We start from the raw sequence: 19,894 nt of genomic DNA on the forward strand, positions 1-19,894 counted from the left end.
CCATTGCCTCTATGACCCTATAACACGTCTCTCTTACACCACTAACTCCTGTCACGTCCACCAGGTATCCCTGTGTTGTGTGATGTTTTCTTTCCAAGTTGAGACTATTCTGACTTGGATTTGGGAGGCAAATAATGAAACACTGAAGAAAAGGCAGTAAAACTAGTCACTGTCATCAGCTGAATTACTGACTTCCAACAGGTTCAAGTTGCAGTGCAGCTTAAATAATGAGGCTTGGGGGACTGTGGTAGAATAGTGTTAGAGGGCTATTTTGGATGGTGAATATCCTAGGAAGTTTTAGAAAGAGAGATGTCTTATGGATAGAGTAACAAAATCGGAAGGAAATGATATAATTCTAGATGTGGCATTTTCAGTCATCAATGGACACACTAAGATAGTAAGAAGTCTCACAACACCAGGTTAAAGTCCAACAGGTTTATTTGGTAGCAAACAATGGTGTTTGCTACCAAATAAACCTGTTGGACTTTAACCTGGTGTTGTGAGACTTCTTACTGTGCTTACCCCAATCCAACGCCGGCATCTCCACATCACACTAAGATATCCAGAGAGATATCCAAGAGCAATGGGATAATAATACTTAACTATCCGAGCAAGTCTGGTATAAAATAATGCGGGTGGTAAAAAAAAGGACAAGACCTTTTACCAGTGCTACTCAACTCTGACTCAGTGGTAGCATTCTCAACTCTGAAAAGGTTGGGAGTGGTGCAGGTCCGACTCTGTTGGCTTGAGTACATAATCTTTAGTGCAACACTGAGGCAATGCTGCACATTTAGAATGCCGCACCGTAGAAAGCATCTTTTCCATATGCATCACAGATTAGCATGGCTCCTGCTTTGACCAAGACCGCAAGAAACTACTGCTTCTAGTTTCTATGTTATGTTTCTACCAACAGATTCAAGAACAACTTCTTCCCTGCTGTCATCAGACTCTTGAATGGGCCTATCATATATTAAGCTGATCTTTCTCTTCGCCCTACCTGTAACTGCAACACTATATTCTGCACCCTATCCTTTTCCTTTCCCCCCATGTACTTTATGAATTATATGCTTTGCCTGTAGCATGCAAGAAACAACATTTTTCAATATATCCCTGTCCATCTGACAATAATAAATCAAATCAAACTTGGCTTTTATAGCAGATGTCGAACGGGGGCCCTGTCAGCCTTCTCAGGGAGACAATAAGGGGGGGATTTTCCCATCCCGTCAGCCACAGGAATTGGAGCAGACAGAGGAGTGTCAACCATGCAAAGATCCAACGACCTCAGATGGGATTTTCCGGTTTTGGGGCGAGCTCAGCTGGAAAATCCCACCCTGAAGGCTTTGTGCCACTATTCAAAGAGAAGTTCGGGAGTTCTCCACTGGATTGGCTTGGCTATTGAAGGAAGAATGTGATGTTGAATTTGGACGGGTTATTGCACAGGCCTGAATTGGAGAACTCTGCACAGTTTTGGGCACAGGAAAGCTATTACAGCTGTGAAAAGAGATTCACTAGGATAAAATCAGGAATGAAATAATGGGTCTTTTTAGTGGGGTAAGAAGTCTCACAACACCAGGTTAAAGTCCAACAGATTTATTTGGTAGCAAAAGCCACTAGCTTTCGGAGCGCTGCCCCTTCATCAGGTGAGTCAGTTAGTGGAACAGGAAAGGCCATGGGGATTTCACAGATCTTTTCAAAAATGTATAAGGTTTCTGGAGGGTTAATTGCTTCCACAACTTGGCAAATCAGCAACAAGGTAACACCGATCCAGGGCCGTCACTGATATACAAAGGTTCAAGTTCCAAGGATGATTTAACAGAGGCTTGTTAGTACATGACATCCTTCACCACTTGTGGTTACAGAGGCAAAAACAACATATTGGGGAAGAGAATTATGTCAGTATTTGAAAACAAAAGCAAGGATGCAGAAAATGAACTGCGGTAAATGCATCCAATTGGAGAGCTAGCATCTGCACCGCACAAATGGGTCAAACGGCCTCCTTGCGTGGTGTAACTTTGTTTCCCCATGTTTGCTTCCCTGGGTCCCGGATTCTGATTATGTCAGATTTGCACCCATAGTGATTGTGATCAGAAATGATTGATGATGGTATGAGAGGAAATATCAGACTTGGGGTTCATGGAATCATAGAAACCCTACAGTACAGAAAGAGGCCATTCGGCCCATCGAGTCTGCACCGACCACAATCCCACCCAGGCCCTACCCCTATATCCCTACCCCCATATCCCTACATCTTTTACCCACTAATCCCTTTAACCTACACATCTCAGGACACGAAGGGGCAATTTAAGCACGGCCAATCATCCTAACCCGCACATCTTTGGACTGTGGGAGGAAACCGGAGCACCCGGAGGAAACCCACGCAGACACGAGGAGCATGTGCAAACTCCACACAGACAGTGACCCAAGCCGGGAATCGAACCCAGGTCCCTGGAGCTGTAAAGCAGCAGTACTAACCACTGTGCTATCATGCCGGTTGTTAAAAGAAACTTCAATGTTAGTCTTTACGGGTTATCAAGTCTTTACCGGTACAGACAGTGCGAGTGGAGAGAAGGATAATCACAGGTTAAAGAGTGTGAATTGTCTCAAGCCAGTACAGTTAGTAGGATTTTACAAGCCCAGGCCAAATGGTGGGGGTTACATGTAGTGTGACATGAACCTATGGTTGAGGCCGTCCTCATGCGTGCGGAACTTAGCTATCAGTTTCTTCTCGGTGGTTCTGCGTTGTCGTGTGTCGTGAAGGCCGCCCTGGAGAACGCTTACCCGAAGATCAGAGGCTGAATGCCCGTGACTGCTGAAGTGTTCCCCGACAGGAAGGGAACACTCCTGCCTGGTGATTGTTGTGTGGTGTCCGTTCATCCGTTGTCGTAGCGTCTGCATTGTCTCGCCAATGCACCATGCTTCAGGACATCCTTTCCTGCAGCGTATGAGGTTGACAACGTTGGCCGAGTTGCAAGAGTAGGTACCGTGTACCTGGTGGGTGGCGTTCTCACGTGTGATGATGGTATCCGTGTCGACGATCCGACATGTCTTGCAGAGGTTGCTGTGGCAGGGTTGTGTGATGTCGTGGTCGCTGTTCTCCTGAAGGTTGGGTAGTTTGCTGCGGACAAAGGTCTGCTTGATGTTGTGCGGTTGTTTGAAGACAAGAAGTGGGGGTATGGGGATGGCGTTGGTGAGATGGTCGGCTTCATCAATGACATGTTGAAGATTCCGAAGAAGATGTTGTAGTTCCTTCGCTCCGAGGAAGTACTGGATGATGAAGAGTACTTGTTGGTCGTGTCCCATGTTTGACTTCTGAGGAGGTCAGTGCGGTTTTACGCTGTGGCGCGTCGGAACTGTTGATGGATGAGTCCAGCACCATATCCCGTTCTTACAAGGGCATCTTTCAGCGTCTGTAGGTGTTGGTGGCGTTCCTCCTCATCTGAGCAGACCCTGTGTATATGGAGGGCTTGTCCGTAGGGGATGGCTTCTTTAAAGTGTTTAGGGTGGAAGCTGGAGAAGTGGAGCATCGTGAGGTTATCCGTGGGCTTGCGGTAGAGTGAAGTGTTTGTTAAATATTGAGCTTTGCAGAGACTTTCACTGCTGAGCCCATAATAGTAGTTATTGTGTGGTCTCTGCATAAAGAAATAGAAAATAAACATTCGAAGAAAATGACCTTTCTGAGCAGTGACCCATTTATTGTAAAAACACACAGAACAAAGGACAAAGGCAATTGCCCAGATTTGAGACAAAGGACAATAATGTTACATTCACTTGATAGCTTTCTCAAAATGAAATGATTAGATGTTATAATGTGGCTTCATTTTTTTGAAGAAAATTTGCACAATTACACGAGCAATGAAAGACACAATGCTTCCAATTTGAATTTTAATGGAGAAAAGCTATTTCTTCCATCTCCTTTGTCCACACACTTAGAAAACAGAAACCTAAGGGCACTGCATAGCAACAAAATCATAGAATCATAGAATCCCTACAGTGCAGAAGGAGGCCATTGAGCCTGCACTGACAACAATCCCACCTAGGACCTAACCCCATAACCCCACGTATTTGAGAGGCAATTTAGCATAGCCAATCAACCTAACTTGGTGGCATGGTGGCACAGTGGTTAGCACTGCTGCCTCACAGCGCCAGGGACCCGGGTTCAATTCCTGCCTCAGATCACATAATGTGTACACAGCCATTCTGTTGTCAATTCTGAGTCAGCAGGATAGAAAAATACCAGACTTTCTTCACCAAGGAGCTTGTTACTCCCCCATTACTTCTTGATTGAGAATGGTGTGGTGGCACAGTGGCTAGCGCTGCTGCCTCACAGCGCCAGGGACCCGGGTTCAATCCTGGCCTCAGGTGAATAAGTGAAGTCTGCACGTTCTCCCCGTGTCAGCGTGGGTTTCCTCCAGGTGCTCCGGTTTCCTCCCACACTCCAAAGTCCCTAAATGCTGTAAGCTACCGGGCTATGGGCCGGATCCAGGAAAGTGGGATCAGAAAGGGCAGCTGGGTGTCCTCGGGCTGGCATGGACAAGATGGGCTGAATAGTCTCTTCCTATGCTGTAACTTTAAGGGTGGCACGGTGGCACAGTGGTTAGCACTGCTGCTTCACAGCGTGCCAGGGACCTGGGTTCAATTCCAGTCTCAGGTTACTGTCTGTGGAATTTGCACATTCTCCCTGCGTCTGCGTGGGTTTCCTCTGGGTGCTCCGGTTTCCTCGCACGCTCCAAAGATCCTAGAATCATAGAATCCCTACAGTGCACAAGGAGGCCGTTTAGCCCATTGAGTCTGCACCGACCACAATCCCACCAAGGCCCTATTCCCGCAACCCCACATATTTACCCTGTTAATCCCCTCAAACTAGGCTCAATTTAGCATGGCCAATCCACCTAATCCACACATCTTTGGACTGTGGGAGGAAACCAGAGCACCCGGAGGAAACCCACGTAGACACAGTCTCAACACAGACGATGATCTGAGGCCGGAATTGAACCCGGGTCCCTGGCGCTGTGAAGCAGCAGTGCTAACCACTGTGCCACCGTGCTGCCAAGTTAGGTTGATTGGCCATGCTACATTGCCTCTTAAATATGTGGGGTTGTGGGGATAGGTCCTGGGTGGGATTGTTGTCAGTGCAGGCTCAATGGGCGAAATGGCCTCCTTCTGCACTGTAGGGATTCTATGATTCTATGATTTTGTTCCCATGTTTTAAGCAGTGCCCTTTTAGGTTTCTGTTTTCTAAGTATGTGGACAAAGGGCAGTCAGAGATATAATGGTGGAATCTTCCTGATCCTGCAAGGTAGCCTTCAATTTGGGGTTGGGAGGAATTTCGGAGAAATAAATATTGGGTCATGAGGTCAACCTGTTTCCAATTCTTGGCAATCTGCCAAGAAGTAGGCCATCACTGCCAGAGGCTCCTCCATGGCACAGAAGTGGGAAGTCAATCTTCACTGCTGCCCCACATCTCCAGGGACCCAGTTTCGATTCAGTTCTTGGGTCACTCTCTGTGTGGAGTTTGCACGTCCTCCCCATATCTGTGTGGTTCCTTCGGGTGTTCCGGTTTCCTCCCACAATCCAAAGATATGCGGGTTAGGTGGATTGGCCATGCTAAATTGCGCCTTAGTGTCCCAAGATGCGCAGGTTAGGTGGATTGGCCATGCTAAATTGCACCTTAGTGTCCCAAGATGTGTAGGTTAGGTGGATTGGCCATGCTAAATTGCCCCTTAGTGTCCCAAGATGTGTAGGTTAGGTGGATTGGCCATGCTAAATTGCCCCTTAGTGTCCCAAGATGTGTAGGTTAGGTGGATTGGCCATGCTAAATTGCCCCTTAATGTCCCAAGATATGCAGAATAGATGGATTGGCCATGCTAAATTGCCCCTTGGTGTCCCAAGATGTGTAGGTTAGGTGGATTGGCCATGCTAAATTGCCCCTTAGCGTCCCAAGATGTGTAGGTTAGGTGGATTGGCCATGCTAAATTGCCCCTTAATGTCCCAAGATATGCAGAATAGATGGATTGGCCATGCTAAATTGCCCCTTGGTGTCCCAAGATGTGTAGGTTAGGTGGATTGGCCATGCTAAATTGCCTCTTAGTGTCCCAAGATGTGTAGGTTAGGTGGATTGGCCATGCTAAATTGCACCTTAGTGTCCCAAGATGTGCAGGTTAGGTGGATTGGCCGTGCTAAATTGCCCCTTAGTGTCCCAAGATGTGCAGGTTAGGTGGATTGGCTGTGCTAAATTGCCCCTTAGTGTCCCAAGATGTGCAGGTTAGGTGGATTGGCCATGCTAAATTGCCCCTTAGTGTCCCAAGATGTGCAGGTTAGGTGGATTGGCTGTGCTAAATTGCCCCTTGCCAAAAATAGTGGAGAAACAAGTGATTGGGAAAAATTTAAGAAACAACAAAGAGAGACTAAGAAAGCGATAAAGAAAGGAAGGATAGACTATGAAGCGAGGCTAGCAATTAATATAAAAAATGATAGTAAAAGTTTTTATAAATATATAAAAAGGAATAGAGTGGCTAGAGTGAATGTTGGACCCTTGGAGGACGAGAGGGTGGAGTTAATAGTGGGAAATGACGATATGGCTGAGTCTTTAAATAAGTTTTTTGTGTCGGTCTTCACGGTGGAGGACACAAATAGTTTGCCAAATATTAACGATAGAGGGTTGGCAGCAGGAGAAATACTTAATACAATTAATGTTACCAGAGAGGCAGTGCTGGGTAGACTAATGGGACTGAAGGTGGACAAGTCCCCGGGTCCGGATGGAATGCATCCCAGGGTATTGAAAGAAATGTCAGAGGTAATAGTGGATGCGTTAGTGATTATTTATCAAAACTCGTTGCATTCTGGGGTAGTGCCGGTTGATTGGAAAACGGCTAATGTTACGCCGCTGTTTAAAAAAGGAAGGAGACAAAAGGCGGGTAACTATAGGCCGGTCAGCTTAACGTCTGTAGTAGGGAAAATGCTGGAATCCATTATTAAAGAGGAGATAGCAGGGCATCTGGATAGAAATGGTTCGATCAATCAGACGCAGCATGGATTCATGAGGGGAAAGTCGTGCTTGACGAACATGTTGGATTTTTATGAAGATGTGACTAGGGCGGTTGATGGAGGAGAACCGGTGGATGCGGTGTTTTTGGATTTCCAAAAGGCGTTTGATAAGGTGCCCCATAAAAGGCTGCTGAAGAAGATTAGGGCACACGGAGTTGGGGGTAGTGTGTTAAAGTGGATTGGGGACTGGCTATCCGACAGGAAGCAAAGAGTCGGAATAAATGGGTGTTTTTCTGGTTGGAGGAAGGTAACTAGTAGCGTGCCGCAGGGATCGGTACTCGGGCCGCAACTATTTACCATTTATATAGATGATCTGGAGGAGGGGACGGAGTGTAGGGTAACGAAGTTTGCAGACGACACAAAGATAAGTGGAAAAGTGAATCGTGTGGAGGACGGAGAAGATCTGCAGAGAGATTTGGACAGGCTGAGTGAGTGGGCGAGGATATGGCAAATGGAGTATAATGTTGAGAAATGTGAGGTTATACACTTTGGAGGAAATAATAACAAATGGGATTACTATCTCAATGGAAACAAATTAAAACATGCTACCGTGCAAAGGGACCTGGGGGTCCTTGTGCATGAGACGCAAAAGCCCAGTCTGCAGGTACAACAGGTGATCAAGAAGGCAAATGGGATGTTGGCCTATATTGCGAAGGGGATAGAATATAAAAGCAGGGATGTCTTGATGCACCTGTACAGGGCATTGGTGAGGCCGCAGCTGGAATACTGTGTGCAGTATTGGTCCCCTTATATGAGGAAGGATATATTGGCATTGGAGGGAGTGCAGAGAAGGTTCACCAGGTTGATACCGGAGATGAGGGGTTTGGATTATGAGGAGAGGCTGAGAAGATTGGGTTTGTACTCGTTGGAGTTTAGAAGGATGAGGGGGGATCTTATGGAGACTTATAAGATAATGCGGGGGCTGGATAGGGTGGAGGCGGAGAGATTCTTTCCACTTAGTAAGGAAGTTAAAACTAGAGGACACAGCCTCAAAATAAAGGGGGGTCGGTTTAAGACAGAGTTGAGGAGGAACTTCTTCTCCCAGAGGGTGGTGAATCTCTGGAATTCTCTGCCCACTGAGGTGGTGGAGGCTACCTCGCTGAATATGTTTAAAGCGTGGATGGATGGATTCCTGATCGGTAAGGGAATTAAGGGTTATGGGGATCAGGCGGGTAAGTGGTACTGATCCAGGTCAGATCAGCCATGATCTTATTGAATGGCGGGGCAGGCTCGAGGGGCTAGATGGCCTACTCCTTCTCCTATTTCTTATGTTCTTATGTTCTTAGTGTCCCAAGATGTGTAGGTTAGGTGGATTGGCCATGCTAAATTGCCCCTTAGTGTCCCAAGATGTGTAGGTTAGATGGATTAGTCATGGTAAATGTGGGGGTTACGGGGATAGAATGGGGGAAAGGGTAAAATACTCTGTCAGAGAGTTGTTGCAGACTCAATGGGATGACTAGCCTCTCCTGCTCTGTAAGGATTATATGATTTTAATTGCCCTTTTGGGGGCTGATAGTGGGCACTGCCAGGATGGACCCCCCACTGAGAGCCAAGCCTGGCAGGGCCTGTCGGCAGCATGCCAGTGGCATCTGGTGCTCTACAAGGCATCCTGCACTCACCCATTTACCCTGCATGAGATCAGCTTCGATGTGGATATCCCCATCCAAAGGGCTGGCTTGAATACCTCTTCAGTAGGTGTCTCCAGGGAGACATCCTTGCCTTACTCCTCAGAGGGTGGCAGCACCCAAGTCGGGTGGAGGGACTGCCATCTTTCCAAGGCTGCAGGCCCTCTGATTGGACCTGTGGCTTCACTAACCCTCATGTAATGAGCTTTGACAAAGGGTCATCTGGACTCGAAACGTCAGCTCTTTTCTCTCCTTACAGGTGCTGCCAGACCTGCTGAGATTTTCCAGCATTTTCTCTTTTGGATCAAAACTTTAGTGGGGTCAAACGATGTAACGAGATGAAGAAACTCAGTGGGTGCAGAAGGAGTAAGGATGAAGAAGGGCTGATGATGAAGGAGAACCAAGTTGAAACCATTAAAAGTGAAACAAAAAGGGAACTCATGGTCAGAATTGTGAGGCAGATAGATTTCTGCATTCTTTCAACTGCCCTATTTAACAGCCACTGATCTTAGTCTGTAACTGCGATTGATTTCTACAATTAAGCCTCCCAAATTCATGCAGTGACAGACAAAAATACTTAAGCCATATAAACACACCGAGGAAAGCCTTGGGGGCGATCTTACCAAAAACATTCGAAGTCCCTAATGAGCGTGAAAACGGGAGAGATTTGGGCCATTTTTTTGGATTTTAAATAGCATTTAAATATTGAGATCAGCCTCCCGCCCTTTTCTTATCCTCTTGTGCCCTCCTGCCCTACCTATTGGCCGGCAGGGTGAGAGGAATGGGCATGATGCTGATGGAGAGGAGTTGAGTATAGGGATAGGGGTGTTTTGCTGCAATGGTACAAGGTGTTGGTGAGGCCACACCTGGAGTATTGTGTGCAGTTTTGGTGTCCTTATTTGAGGAAGGATAGAAAGTCATAGAAACCATACAGTGCAGAAACAGGCCATTCGGCCCATCGAGTCTGCACCGACCACAATCCCACCCAGGCCCTACCTCCATATCCCTACACATTTACCTGCTAATCCCTCTAACCTACACATCTCAGGACACTAAGGGGCAATTTTAGCATGGCCAATCAACCTAACCCGCACATCTTTGGACTGTGGCAGGAAACCGGAGCACCCGGAGGAAACCAACGCAGACACGAGGAGAATGTGCAAACTCCACACAGACAGTGACCCAAGCCGGGAATCAAACCCAGGTCCCTGGAGCTGTGAAGCAGCAGTGCTAACCACTGTGCTACCGTGCCGCCCCAAGGATGTTCTTGCTATAGAGGGAGCACAGTGAAGGTTTACCAGGCAGTCTCCTGGGATGGCAGGTCTGTCATATGAGGAGAGACTAAGTCGGTTAGGATTGTATTCACTGGAGTTTAGAAGAGTGAGAGGGGATCTCATAGAAACTTATAAAATTCTAACAGGGTTAGACTGTAGATTCAGAAAGAATGTTCCCAATGGTGGGGGAGTCCAAAAACTAGTTTGAGGATAAGAGTCATAGTTTGAGGATAAGGGGTAAACCTTTCAGAACTGAGGTGAGGAGAAATTTCTTCACTGAGAGTGGTGAATGTATGAAATTCACTACCACAGAGAGTAACTGAGGCCAAAACGTTGTGTGATTTCAAGAAGAAAGTAGATAAAACTCTTCAAGCTAAAAGGATCAAGGGATTCCACACTTGGAATTCTGTGCACAGTTCTGGTCACCATATTATAGGAAGGATATTATTAAATTAGAAAGAGTGCAGAAAAGATTTACTCGGATGCTACAGGGACTTGATGATTTGAGTTATAAGGAGAGGTTGGATAGACTGGGACTTTTTTCCCTGGAGTGTAAGAGGCTGAGGGGTGATCTTATAGAGGTCTATAAAATAATGAGTGGCATAGATCAACGAGATAGTCAACATCTTTCCCCAAAGGTAGGGGTGTCTAAAACTAGAAGACATAGGTTTAAGGGGAGAGGGGAGAGATACAAAAGGGTCAAGAGGGGCAATTTGTTCTCTCAAAGGGTGGTGAGTGTCTGGAATGAGCTACCAGAGGCAGTAGTAGAGGCGGGTGCAATTTTGTCTTTTAAAAAGCATTTAGACTGTTACATGGATAAGATGAGTATAGGGGGATATGGGCCAAATATGGACAATTGGGACTAGCTTAGTGGTTAAAAACTGGGTGGAGTGGACAAGTTGGACTGAAGGGACTGTTTCCATTCTGTAAACCTCTATGACTCTATGGCCGGAATTTTACTGGAATTGGGGTGGTCGAGGCTCGCAGAACGGCATTCTCCGTTGGCTTCGAGTGGGATCTTACGAGCCTCAGGGGTTGGGAGGTGGGGGGAGGCGGCGGGGGGTGGGGGGGGGGGGGGGGGGTGGGGGAGGCGGGGCGATGTGGGGGGGCGGTGGTGACGAAGTGGTGAAATTCCGGCATTTGACTCCATATGAGAGGGATCAGGATATTGAATTTGATGATCAGCCATGTTCAAAATGAAGGGCGGAGCAGGCTCGAAGGGCCGAATGGCCTACTCCTGCTTCTATTTTCTATGTTTCTACATAGGCCACACTGCCTGCCCATTGTCCAGCAGGATCCCACCAGCAATGGGAAGAGAGGAATGAATCATTCCCCTCCAGTGTGCGGTGGATGATCGAACATTGTGGGTGGAAGTTTCCCATCCTGCCTACCACACGGATCGTAGCGGGTGGGACACAGACCATGCAAAGGTCCGTTGACCTGGGGTGGGATTTTCCAGCCTTGGAGCGAGTGTGGCCAGAGAACCCCACCCTTCATGAATGAGATTGATGGATTATCGAACACTAAGGGAATCAATAAACATGGAGATAAAAGTGGGGAAATTAAGTTGATGTAGAAGATTTGGCATGATCTTACTGAATGACAGAGCAGGTTCGAGGGACCGAATAGCCAACTCCTGCTCCTAATTTTTTTTATGCTCAACCAGCAAACCCAAAAGTAAATGCTACTATTCCTCTTTGCTGGTTTGCAATCTGTCTTTTTGGATAGTTGATGTTATTCTTGGTTTGACACATATCATGAAAATTAACTTAGCTCATGGCATCTTCATATCACATCATTAATAGCAATCTGGAAAACGCAATGCTGTCAAAATAAGTAATTTAATCTCTGCTGTGCAAAAATGCAGATTCAGAAATGCAACAACCCTTGCTGTGTAAATCTCAGCAGTGAGTCATGTTCTTGAACAAGACATTAATGTTTCCTGTTTTCAAATCAAGACTGACTTTTCTCTCAAACCAAACAAACAGGACAAGGCCCTAAGCCAAAACTACCATTATTAATGTAATTTCATTGCTCTGATGAGTCAATATTTCAAATAATTTGGCAGAAACTGAATATCAAACCTGCATCTATTATCAACGTGGCACACTCCTATGTTCATAAGCTAACATATGAAGCTAACCTTCATATCAACACTTGTGACAAGCATTATCTCTCTACAAAGCTTTCTGTTGTAATCTTCTCTTACAAGCCAGCACCATTTCCCACAACTGAACTGCAATGACCGAGGGAATTTTCAGTTTTTAAAAATTCCATTCTGGGACTTGGCCGTCACTGGCTGGGTCAGCATTTATTGCCCATCCCTAGTTGCCCTTGGAGGGCAGTTGAGTGTCAACCACATTGCTGTGGTTCTGGAGTCACATGTAAGCCAGACCAGGTAAGGACGGCTTCCCTAAAGGACATGAATGAACCAGATGGGTTTTTCCCGACAATCGACAGTGGTTTCATGGTCATCAGTAGATTCTTAATTCCAGATTTGTTTTATTGAATTCAAATTCCACCATCTGCCGTGGTGGGATTCGAACCCGGGTCCCCAGAACATTAACAGAGTTTCTGGATTAATAGTCCAGCGATAATACCACGAGGCCATCGCCTCGCCACAGTATCCTCATTTCAGTGTTAATGTAAGCTAACTTGTGACTAATAGATAAACTTTACTTTATGGTCTCTACACTAATTTCAATTTAAAAAAAGGGACAAGTGTTCCCTCACTTCCATCCTTCATTTCTTGTATCACTTCCAACCAACCTGCTGAAACACTGAACTAACTGTCCTTCTACAAGGCTGCCACTACCCCTCCTGTCAATTCTTTAAGTTCATTGTAAGACAAGGCCGCTGTGATTTGTTACTGTAACTCTCTGACCGACTGACTGCCTTCACCAAGGATCCATCAGTGTTCTTTCCACGGAACACCTCCTATTACCCAATTGTGACGGTTGCTACCTGAATCAGCAAATCTGCAATGTTTTCTTATCTGCACCTTCTCCTCTAACCTTTGTGTGATGTTTGCAACTCTTTGGCTCCAACAAACAAAGAACAAAGAAAATTACAGCACAGGAACAGTCCCTTCGGCCCTCCAAGGCTGCACCGACCATGCTGCCCGACTTAACTAAAACCTCCTATCCTTCCAGCGACCATATCCCTCTATTCCCATCCTATTCATGTATTTGTCAAGACGCCCCTTAAAAGTCACTACCGTATCCGCTTCCACTACCTCCCCCAGCCCAAGAGTTCCAGGCACCCACCACCCTCTGTGTAAAAAATCTGCCTCGTACATCTCCTTCAAACCTTGCAACTGAAACCTGTGCCCCCTAGTAATTGACTCTTCCACTCTGGGAAAAAGCTTCTGACCATCCACTCTGTCCATTCCCCTCATCATCTTGTAGACTTCTATCAGGTCGCCCCTCAACCTGCCATATTGGTTGCAATCTACATTGCTGGGTAGAGAAACATTTCCTAACCACCGATTGAATAATCTACTGGAAGCCTTCTGGAAAACTTGCATTGTCTCCTTGAGACTGCTGGAATATTCAATCTCTGCACCTGGCCCTCGAAGCATGCTGGAATAGTTTCCTGTACTTGTCCTTCCAGCCTGTTGTGATGATTGCTTCCTTCAGCATCTTCCATGACTTTTTTCAGCTGCTCATCGTGTGGTGTTTGCTGCTGCAAGTCACCCCTTGATTGTTGTTACTGTCGCAATTCCAAAGGGGATCTTGACTTAGCAAACAGGCTAACTGCTCTCTACAGTAATGTGAACTTTGTCCAAATTACTTAAGAACAAAGGAGTTAGGAACAGGAGTGGGCGTATGGCCCATTCCAGCCTGTTCCGCTATTTGGCAAGACCATCGCTTCAACCTCAATGCTGCTTTCCTTACCCCTTACTCAGAGCCCAAAAATCGATCAATCTCAGCCTTGAATCAACATAATTACTGAGTATCCACAGTAAAAAAATTCCAAAGGTTAATGCTCCTCTGAATAAAGAAATGTCTTCATCTCTTGATCTCAAATGGCTGAACCCTGACCCTAAGAGTATGACGCTTCCTCCTTCAGTCCTAGACTGTCCAGGAGGCAGTGGCGTAGTGGTGTTATCACTAGACTAGTAATCCAAAGACCCAGGATAATTCTCTGGAGACCCAGGTTCAAATCCCATCACGGCAGATGGTGAAATTAGAATTCAATAAAAATCTGGAATTAAAAGTCTAATGATGACCATGAAACCATTGTCGTGAAATCACACCTGGTTCAGTAATGTCCTTTAGGGAAGGAAATCTGCCATCCTTACCCGTCTGGCCTGCATGTGACTCCAGAGCCACAGCAATGTGGTTGACTTAACTGCCCTCAGGAATGGGCAATAAGTTCCAGCCCAGCCAGCGTCCCATGATTGAATAAAAAAGAAAACTGGGGCAAACTTAATCTTCTGAGGCAGATGAATAGTTTCAGGCATAAAAAACTTCAAGAATATTAATTTGACAACGTGAGATAATTTTCCAACTTTACATGGAGCTGATTTCACCAGGAACAAGTGTTTGGTGACGCTCCATGGCTTAGTTTCAGAGACCTGGGCTCAGAACCTAGGCAGACATTTGCACACGATACTGTTTGCTGCATGCATGTTGAATTCTCTCTTTGGGATGAGGTGTTAAACCAAGGCCTGATCTGTCATCTCAGCTGTAGGTAAAGAATACCAAAGCACTATTCAAAGAAAGGGAGCTCCCTCCAGTTTTCCTGGCCCATTTGGCCCATCGAGTCTGCACCGACAACAGTCCCACCCAGGGCTTATCCCTGTCACCCCACATATTTACCCTGCTAATCCCTCTAACCTACACATCCCAGGACACTAAGGGCCAATTTAGCACGGCCAATCCACCTAACCCGCACATCTTTGGACTGTGGGAGGAAACCGGAGCACCCGGAGGAGATCCACGCAGACACGGGGAGAATGTGCAAACTCTGCATAGACAGTGACCTGAGCCCGGAATTGAACTTGGGTCCCTGGCGCTGTGAGGGAGCAGTGCTAACCACTGTGCCACCGTGCCGTCCTGTCGAATGAAAGCTCAAAGCCTGCTAATCTTGGTCGTCATCTTGAGACTAAATACGGGGAAGATGCATCCAAGCCAATCACATTCTTTGACAACAAGCTGAAAGAATTTTAGAGTGGCAAGAAACCTATGGAATATACATCAACAGGCAGTGATGCTGTTAAGTGGTGGGGGCTTCGTATTGGGTAGCTCAGCTCATAGCAAAGGCAGGGAAGCCTCACACAATCAGGGAGAAGTTGATATTGCCAGAGGCTCAGGAGAAGGTGGGTGTTATTCTGAGAGAGAAGGTCAGCAAACAAATTTACATCATTTCATTCTTGGATAGCACAATCTGCCTCGCGTTTGCCCACTCAACTTGTCTAAATCACCTTGAAGCCTCCTCGCACCCTCCTCACGACTTACAATTCTGCCCAGTTTTGTGGCGTCAGTATACTTACATAGAAACATAGAAACCCTACAGTGCAGAAGGAGGCCATTCGGCCCATCGAGTCTGCACCGACCACAATCCCACCCAGGCCCTACCCCCACATATTTTACCCGCTAATCCCTCCAACCTACGCATCTCAGGACTCTAAGGGACAATTTTTAACCTGGCCAATCAACCTAACCTGCACATCTTTGGACTGTGGGAGGAAACCGGAGCACCCGGAGGAAACCCACGCAGACATGAGGAGAATGTGCAAACTCCACACAGACAGTGACCCGAGCCGGGAATCGAACCCGGGACCCTGGAGCTGTGAAGCAGCAGTGCTAACCACTGTGCTACCGTGCCGTCCTGTCGAATGAAAGCTCAAAGCCTGCTAATCTTGGTCGTCATCTTGAGACTAAATACGGGGAAGATGCATCCAAGCCAATCACATTCTTTGACAACAAGCTGAAAGAATTTTAGAGTGGCAAGAAACTTGAAAATGTTACATTTTGTTCCCTCATCCAGGTCATTTAGAACAATCATAAATAGCTGGGGCCCAAGCACTGACCCCTGAGGTACCCCACTAATCAGTGCCTGTCACTCAGAAAAGGACCCATTTATCCCCACTCGCCGCTTCCTGCCTGTCAATCAGGTTTGTTAAGCATGATTTGCCTTTCCAAAACCAATGCCGGCTTTGTCCAATTCTTAATGCTTTCCAAATGTTCTGTTTTCACATATTTTATAATAGACTCCAGCATCTTCCCCGTTACTGTTCTGCAATTCTCCCTTTTGTCTCTCCCTCCCTTTTGTAAGTAGTGGGGTTACATTTGGCACCCTCCAAAATGCAGGTTAACTGCAAGTCTTTTTTGATTCTTAGAACTATTTACAAATATATACTAAAGAGTTAAAAACTAGAAGTATCTCCATGTTTGCTGGTACACGTCTCTGTCCAACACTGAACTGACCCTGGGTGTAAGTCATGTGCTCTCTTACATCACTGTATAGGTGGTACGGTACTCAGTCCCACATGGACCCTATGTGTGCCAGACCCTTAAAGGCAATTAAAGGATCTCCGAAGGCCAGTGTTCCGATGCTGACTGAAATTTTCCATTTGATTGTTGGCGGTCAAAGCAGTCAATAAATGGAGTCTGCCTCTTGACCTTGGAGTGGAGATGCCGGCGTTGGACTGGGGTAAACACAGTAAGAAGTTTAACAACACCAGGTTAAAGTCCAACAGGTTTATTTGGTAGCAAAAGCCACACAAGCTTTCGGAGCTGCAAGCCCCTTCTTCAGGTGAGTGGGAATTCTGTTCACAGACAGAGCATATAAAGACACAAACTCAATTTACATGAATAATGGTTGGAATGCGAATACTTACAACTAATCAAGTCTTTAAGAAACAAAACAATGTGAGTGGAGAGAGCATCAAGACAGGCTAAAAAGATGTGTATTGTCTCCAGACAAGACAGCCAGTGAAACTCTGCAGGTCTAGGCAACTGTGGGGGTTACAAATAGTGTGACATGAACCCAATATCCCGGTTGAGGCCGTCCTCGTGTGTGACCTTGGAGTCAGTGCTCCAACATATTTTGAACGTCTCCCCCCCTCCACATCAGACACACCTAGATGTTTGCCGCTCTGGCCACAAGCTGACCTTTCATTGACTCCCCTCCATGATAATGACCTGGCAGTTGTCCACCTTGAGACCCCTCCCTCCCCTCTTTCACCTACCTACCTCAGCAACTCCCACCTCCAACCTCCCACCTGTGAGGCTGCTGCTATTTCCGAATTGGAGAGCCTCCTATTGGCCATGGGAGCCTGCCCCCATCTTCAACAGGATAAGACCATTGAGTTAATTGGCTGCCTCCGCAAGCCCCCCCCCCCTGACACAACAACGCCCCCGTCCTCACCCCACACTGCCGTGGGTTTTAATGCCAGCATGCTTGAGTTCCTGACCTGCATTTCCTCCAGTTGGTGGGATTAGGACCCACACACAAAGATTCATAGAATCATAAAATCCCTGCAGTACAGAAGGAGGCCATTCAGCCCATCAAGCATGCACTGACACCAATCTCACCCTGTAACCCCATATATTTACCCTGATAATCCCCCTGAAATTAGGGTCAATTCAGCATGGCCAATCAACCTAACCAGCATATCTTTGGGGTGTGGGAACAAACCGGAGCACCCGGAGGAAACCCACGCAGACACGGGGAGAACGTGCAAACTCCACACAGACAGTGACCCAAGCCGGGAATCGAACCCGGGTCCCTGGAGCTGTGAGGCAGCAGTGCTAAACACTGTGCCACCGTGCCGCTCCAACCACTGTGCTACCGTGCTGCCCCCAAATTGAGCCCAATTTGATCTTGCAGTCAGCGACAAAGCAGCCAATGTGACTAGAAACCAATTAAAAGCAATCGTCAGGCATCCATCAGCAAGCAGGATAAGCAGCCAATCAGCTTGCCGCATTCTCACCAACAGACCTGTGGCAGGAAGTTAAAATCACTGAAGCCCCACACTCCCAAGTTCAATTTTCAGAAAGCAAATGAGGATTGAATTAAGGCAGAAACTAAATAATTAGAAACTTTAAAAAAAAATAGGGACATTTTTGTGATAATGGAGAAATCTGACCCTTATACATTTCGCTGTTAAGTGTGAGGGTGTTAAATTATGTTCTTGGCATTGTGTTAAAAACAGTTACGCCTTGTTAAACATGGTTTAACTCTGCGAGTTTTGACACTGAGAATAAGACTGGAAAACATTTTTGTCAATTCACTGATTGCGCCCTCTGGAGGTGCTTAGAATCACTGACAGAAAGTTCTGGATTTCGGCAGAAATCATATGCAAACTCCAGTTTCAGTGGAGTAATGATGGTAAACACTGACTGTTGCAAGAAGTATTTTAATTGCCTAGCTTTAGCTAAGAAGACTAAGGAAATTTGACATGTCCGCTACGACTCTCACCAATTTATACAGATGCACCATAGAAAGCATTCTTTCCGGATGTACAAAGAACAAAGAAAATTCCAGCACAGGAATTGGCCCTCCAAGCCTGCACCAACCATACTGCCCAACTAAACTAAAACCCCCTACCCTTCCCGGGACCATATCCCTCTATTCCCATCCTATTCATGTATTTGTCAAGACACATAAAAGTCACGACCGTATCCGCTTCCTGTATCATGTATCACAGCTTGGTATGACTCTGAGCAAGATTGCAAGAAACTACAAAAGGGTCGTGAATGAACCCCAGTCCATCACGCAAACCAGCCTCCCGTCCATTGACTCCGTCTACATTTCCCACTACCTCGGAAAAGCAACCAGCATAATCAGAGGCCCCACGCATCCTGGGCATATTCTCTTCCACCTTCTTATGTTAAGAAAAAAATACGTAACAACCGACTCAAAAACAACTTCTTACCTGCTGCCATCAGTCTTTTGAATGCTCCTGTCTCACATTAAGCTGATCTTTCTCTTTACCCTGTTAGTAGCGGCAATACGATATCCTGCACCCTCTCCTTTCCTTCTTCCCTGTGCAGCCTATAAACGGTATGTTTTGTCTGAAAAGCGCGCAAGAAACAATACTTTTCACTGTATCTCAATACATGTGACAGTATTAAATCAAATCCATTCAATGCAATGAATTCAATTAAAGAAAGAAGACTTTTTAAGCCCATTACGGCAAAATAATACCCTGCACAATGGGCTGGCTTCTCCAACCATGCCCGCAGCTGGGATTTTCCAACCCGGCTGTAATGAATGGGTTTGGCGGAGAGTCAAATTCTCCATTCTCGCTATCAGTGGTAGCAGGGCGTGAACAGCTGGAGAATTCCGGACAATAGCACAGTTTCTGAAAAGTGTTCACGGGGCGGCACGGTGGCACAGTGGTTAGCACCTCTGCCTCACAGCGCCAGGGACCCGGGTTCGATTCCCGGCTTGGGTCACTGTCTGTGTGGAGTCTGCACGTTCTCCCCGTGTCTGCATGGGTTTCCTCTGGGTGCTCCGGTTTCCTCCCACATTCTGAAAGACATGCCTTGACCTGAACAGGCGCTGGAGTGTGGCAACTAGGGGAAATTTCACAGTAACCGCATTGCAGTGTTAATGTAAGCCTTACTTGTGACTAATAAATAAACTTTACTTTTTTATATTTTGGTGAAGTAACGGGGTTAAAGAATTTGACTAATTTTGTATTTAAAACACAGCGCACACGCCCTCTAGTGACATTAGGAGGGAAATGGTTTTCTGGATATTATTGACAACATGATTTTTATCTTGTTATAATTCCTGCCAGGAGATTCTTAACTCATCATCAAACACGTTCAAACCTTGGTTATCCACAGCTAGTCCCATGCATTGTCAGGTACCTCATAATCCTCGTTAACACATCGCCAACATGCTGAATGTACTTATATTCCACACAATGGGGCCGATTTTACCAAATTGGGACTAAGTGCCGGGTGCGGCCGTAAATCAGACCCGCGCCCG

General features: G+C 46.4%; 1 protein-coding gene across 2 annotated transcripts in view; it reads right to left on the bottom strand.

The window, feature by feature from the left end:
* Positions 1–2,491: 2,491 nt before the first annotated feature.
* Positions 2,492–19,894, bottom strand: part of LOC144479231 (uncharacterized) — a 30,684-nt gene continuing 13,281 nt past the window's right edge. The window contains exons 2-3 of one of the 2 annotated variants that reach the window (XM_078197898.1): positions 18,831–18,969; positions 2,492–3,542 (exon numbers count right to left, since the gene is read on the bottom strand). In XM_078197898.1, coding sequence (XP_078054024.1) covers positions 2,653–3,300 — 648 coding nt within the window. In that variant the 5' untranslated portion in view covers positions 3,301–3,542; positions 18,831–18,969 and the 3' untranslated portion in view covers positions 2,492–2,652. Of the gene's footprint in view, positions 3,630–18,830; positions 18,970–19,894 lie in introns of both variants that reach the window. The other variant, XM_078197897.1, reaches the window with a different exon arrangement.

Source organism: Mustelus asterias, chromosome 25, assembly GCF_964213995.1.
Source record: "Mustelus asterias chromosome 25, sMusAst1.hap1.1, whole genome shotgun sequence".
In the NCBI taxonomy this organism is placed as follows: Eukaryota; Metazoa; Chordata; class Chondrichthyes; order Carcharhiniformes; family Triakidae; genus Mustelus; species Mustelus asterias.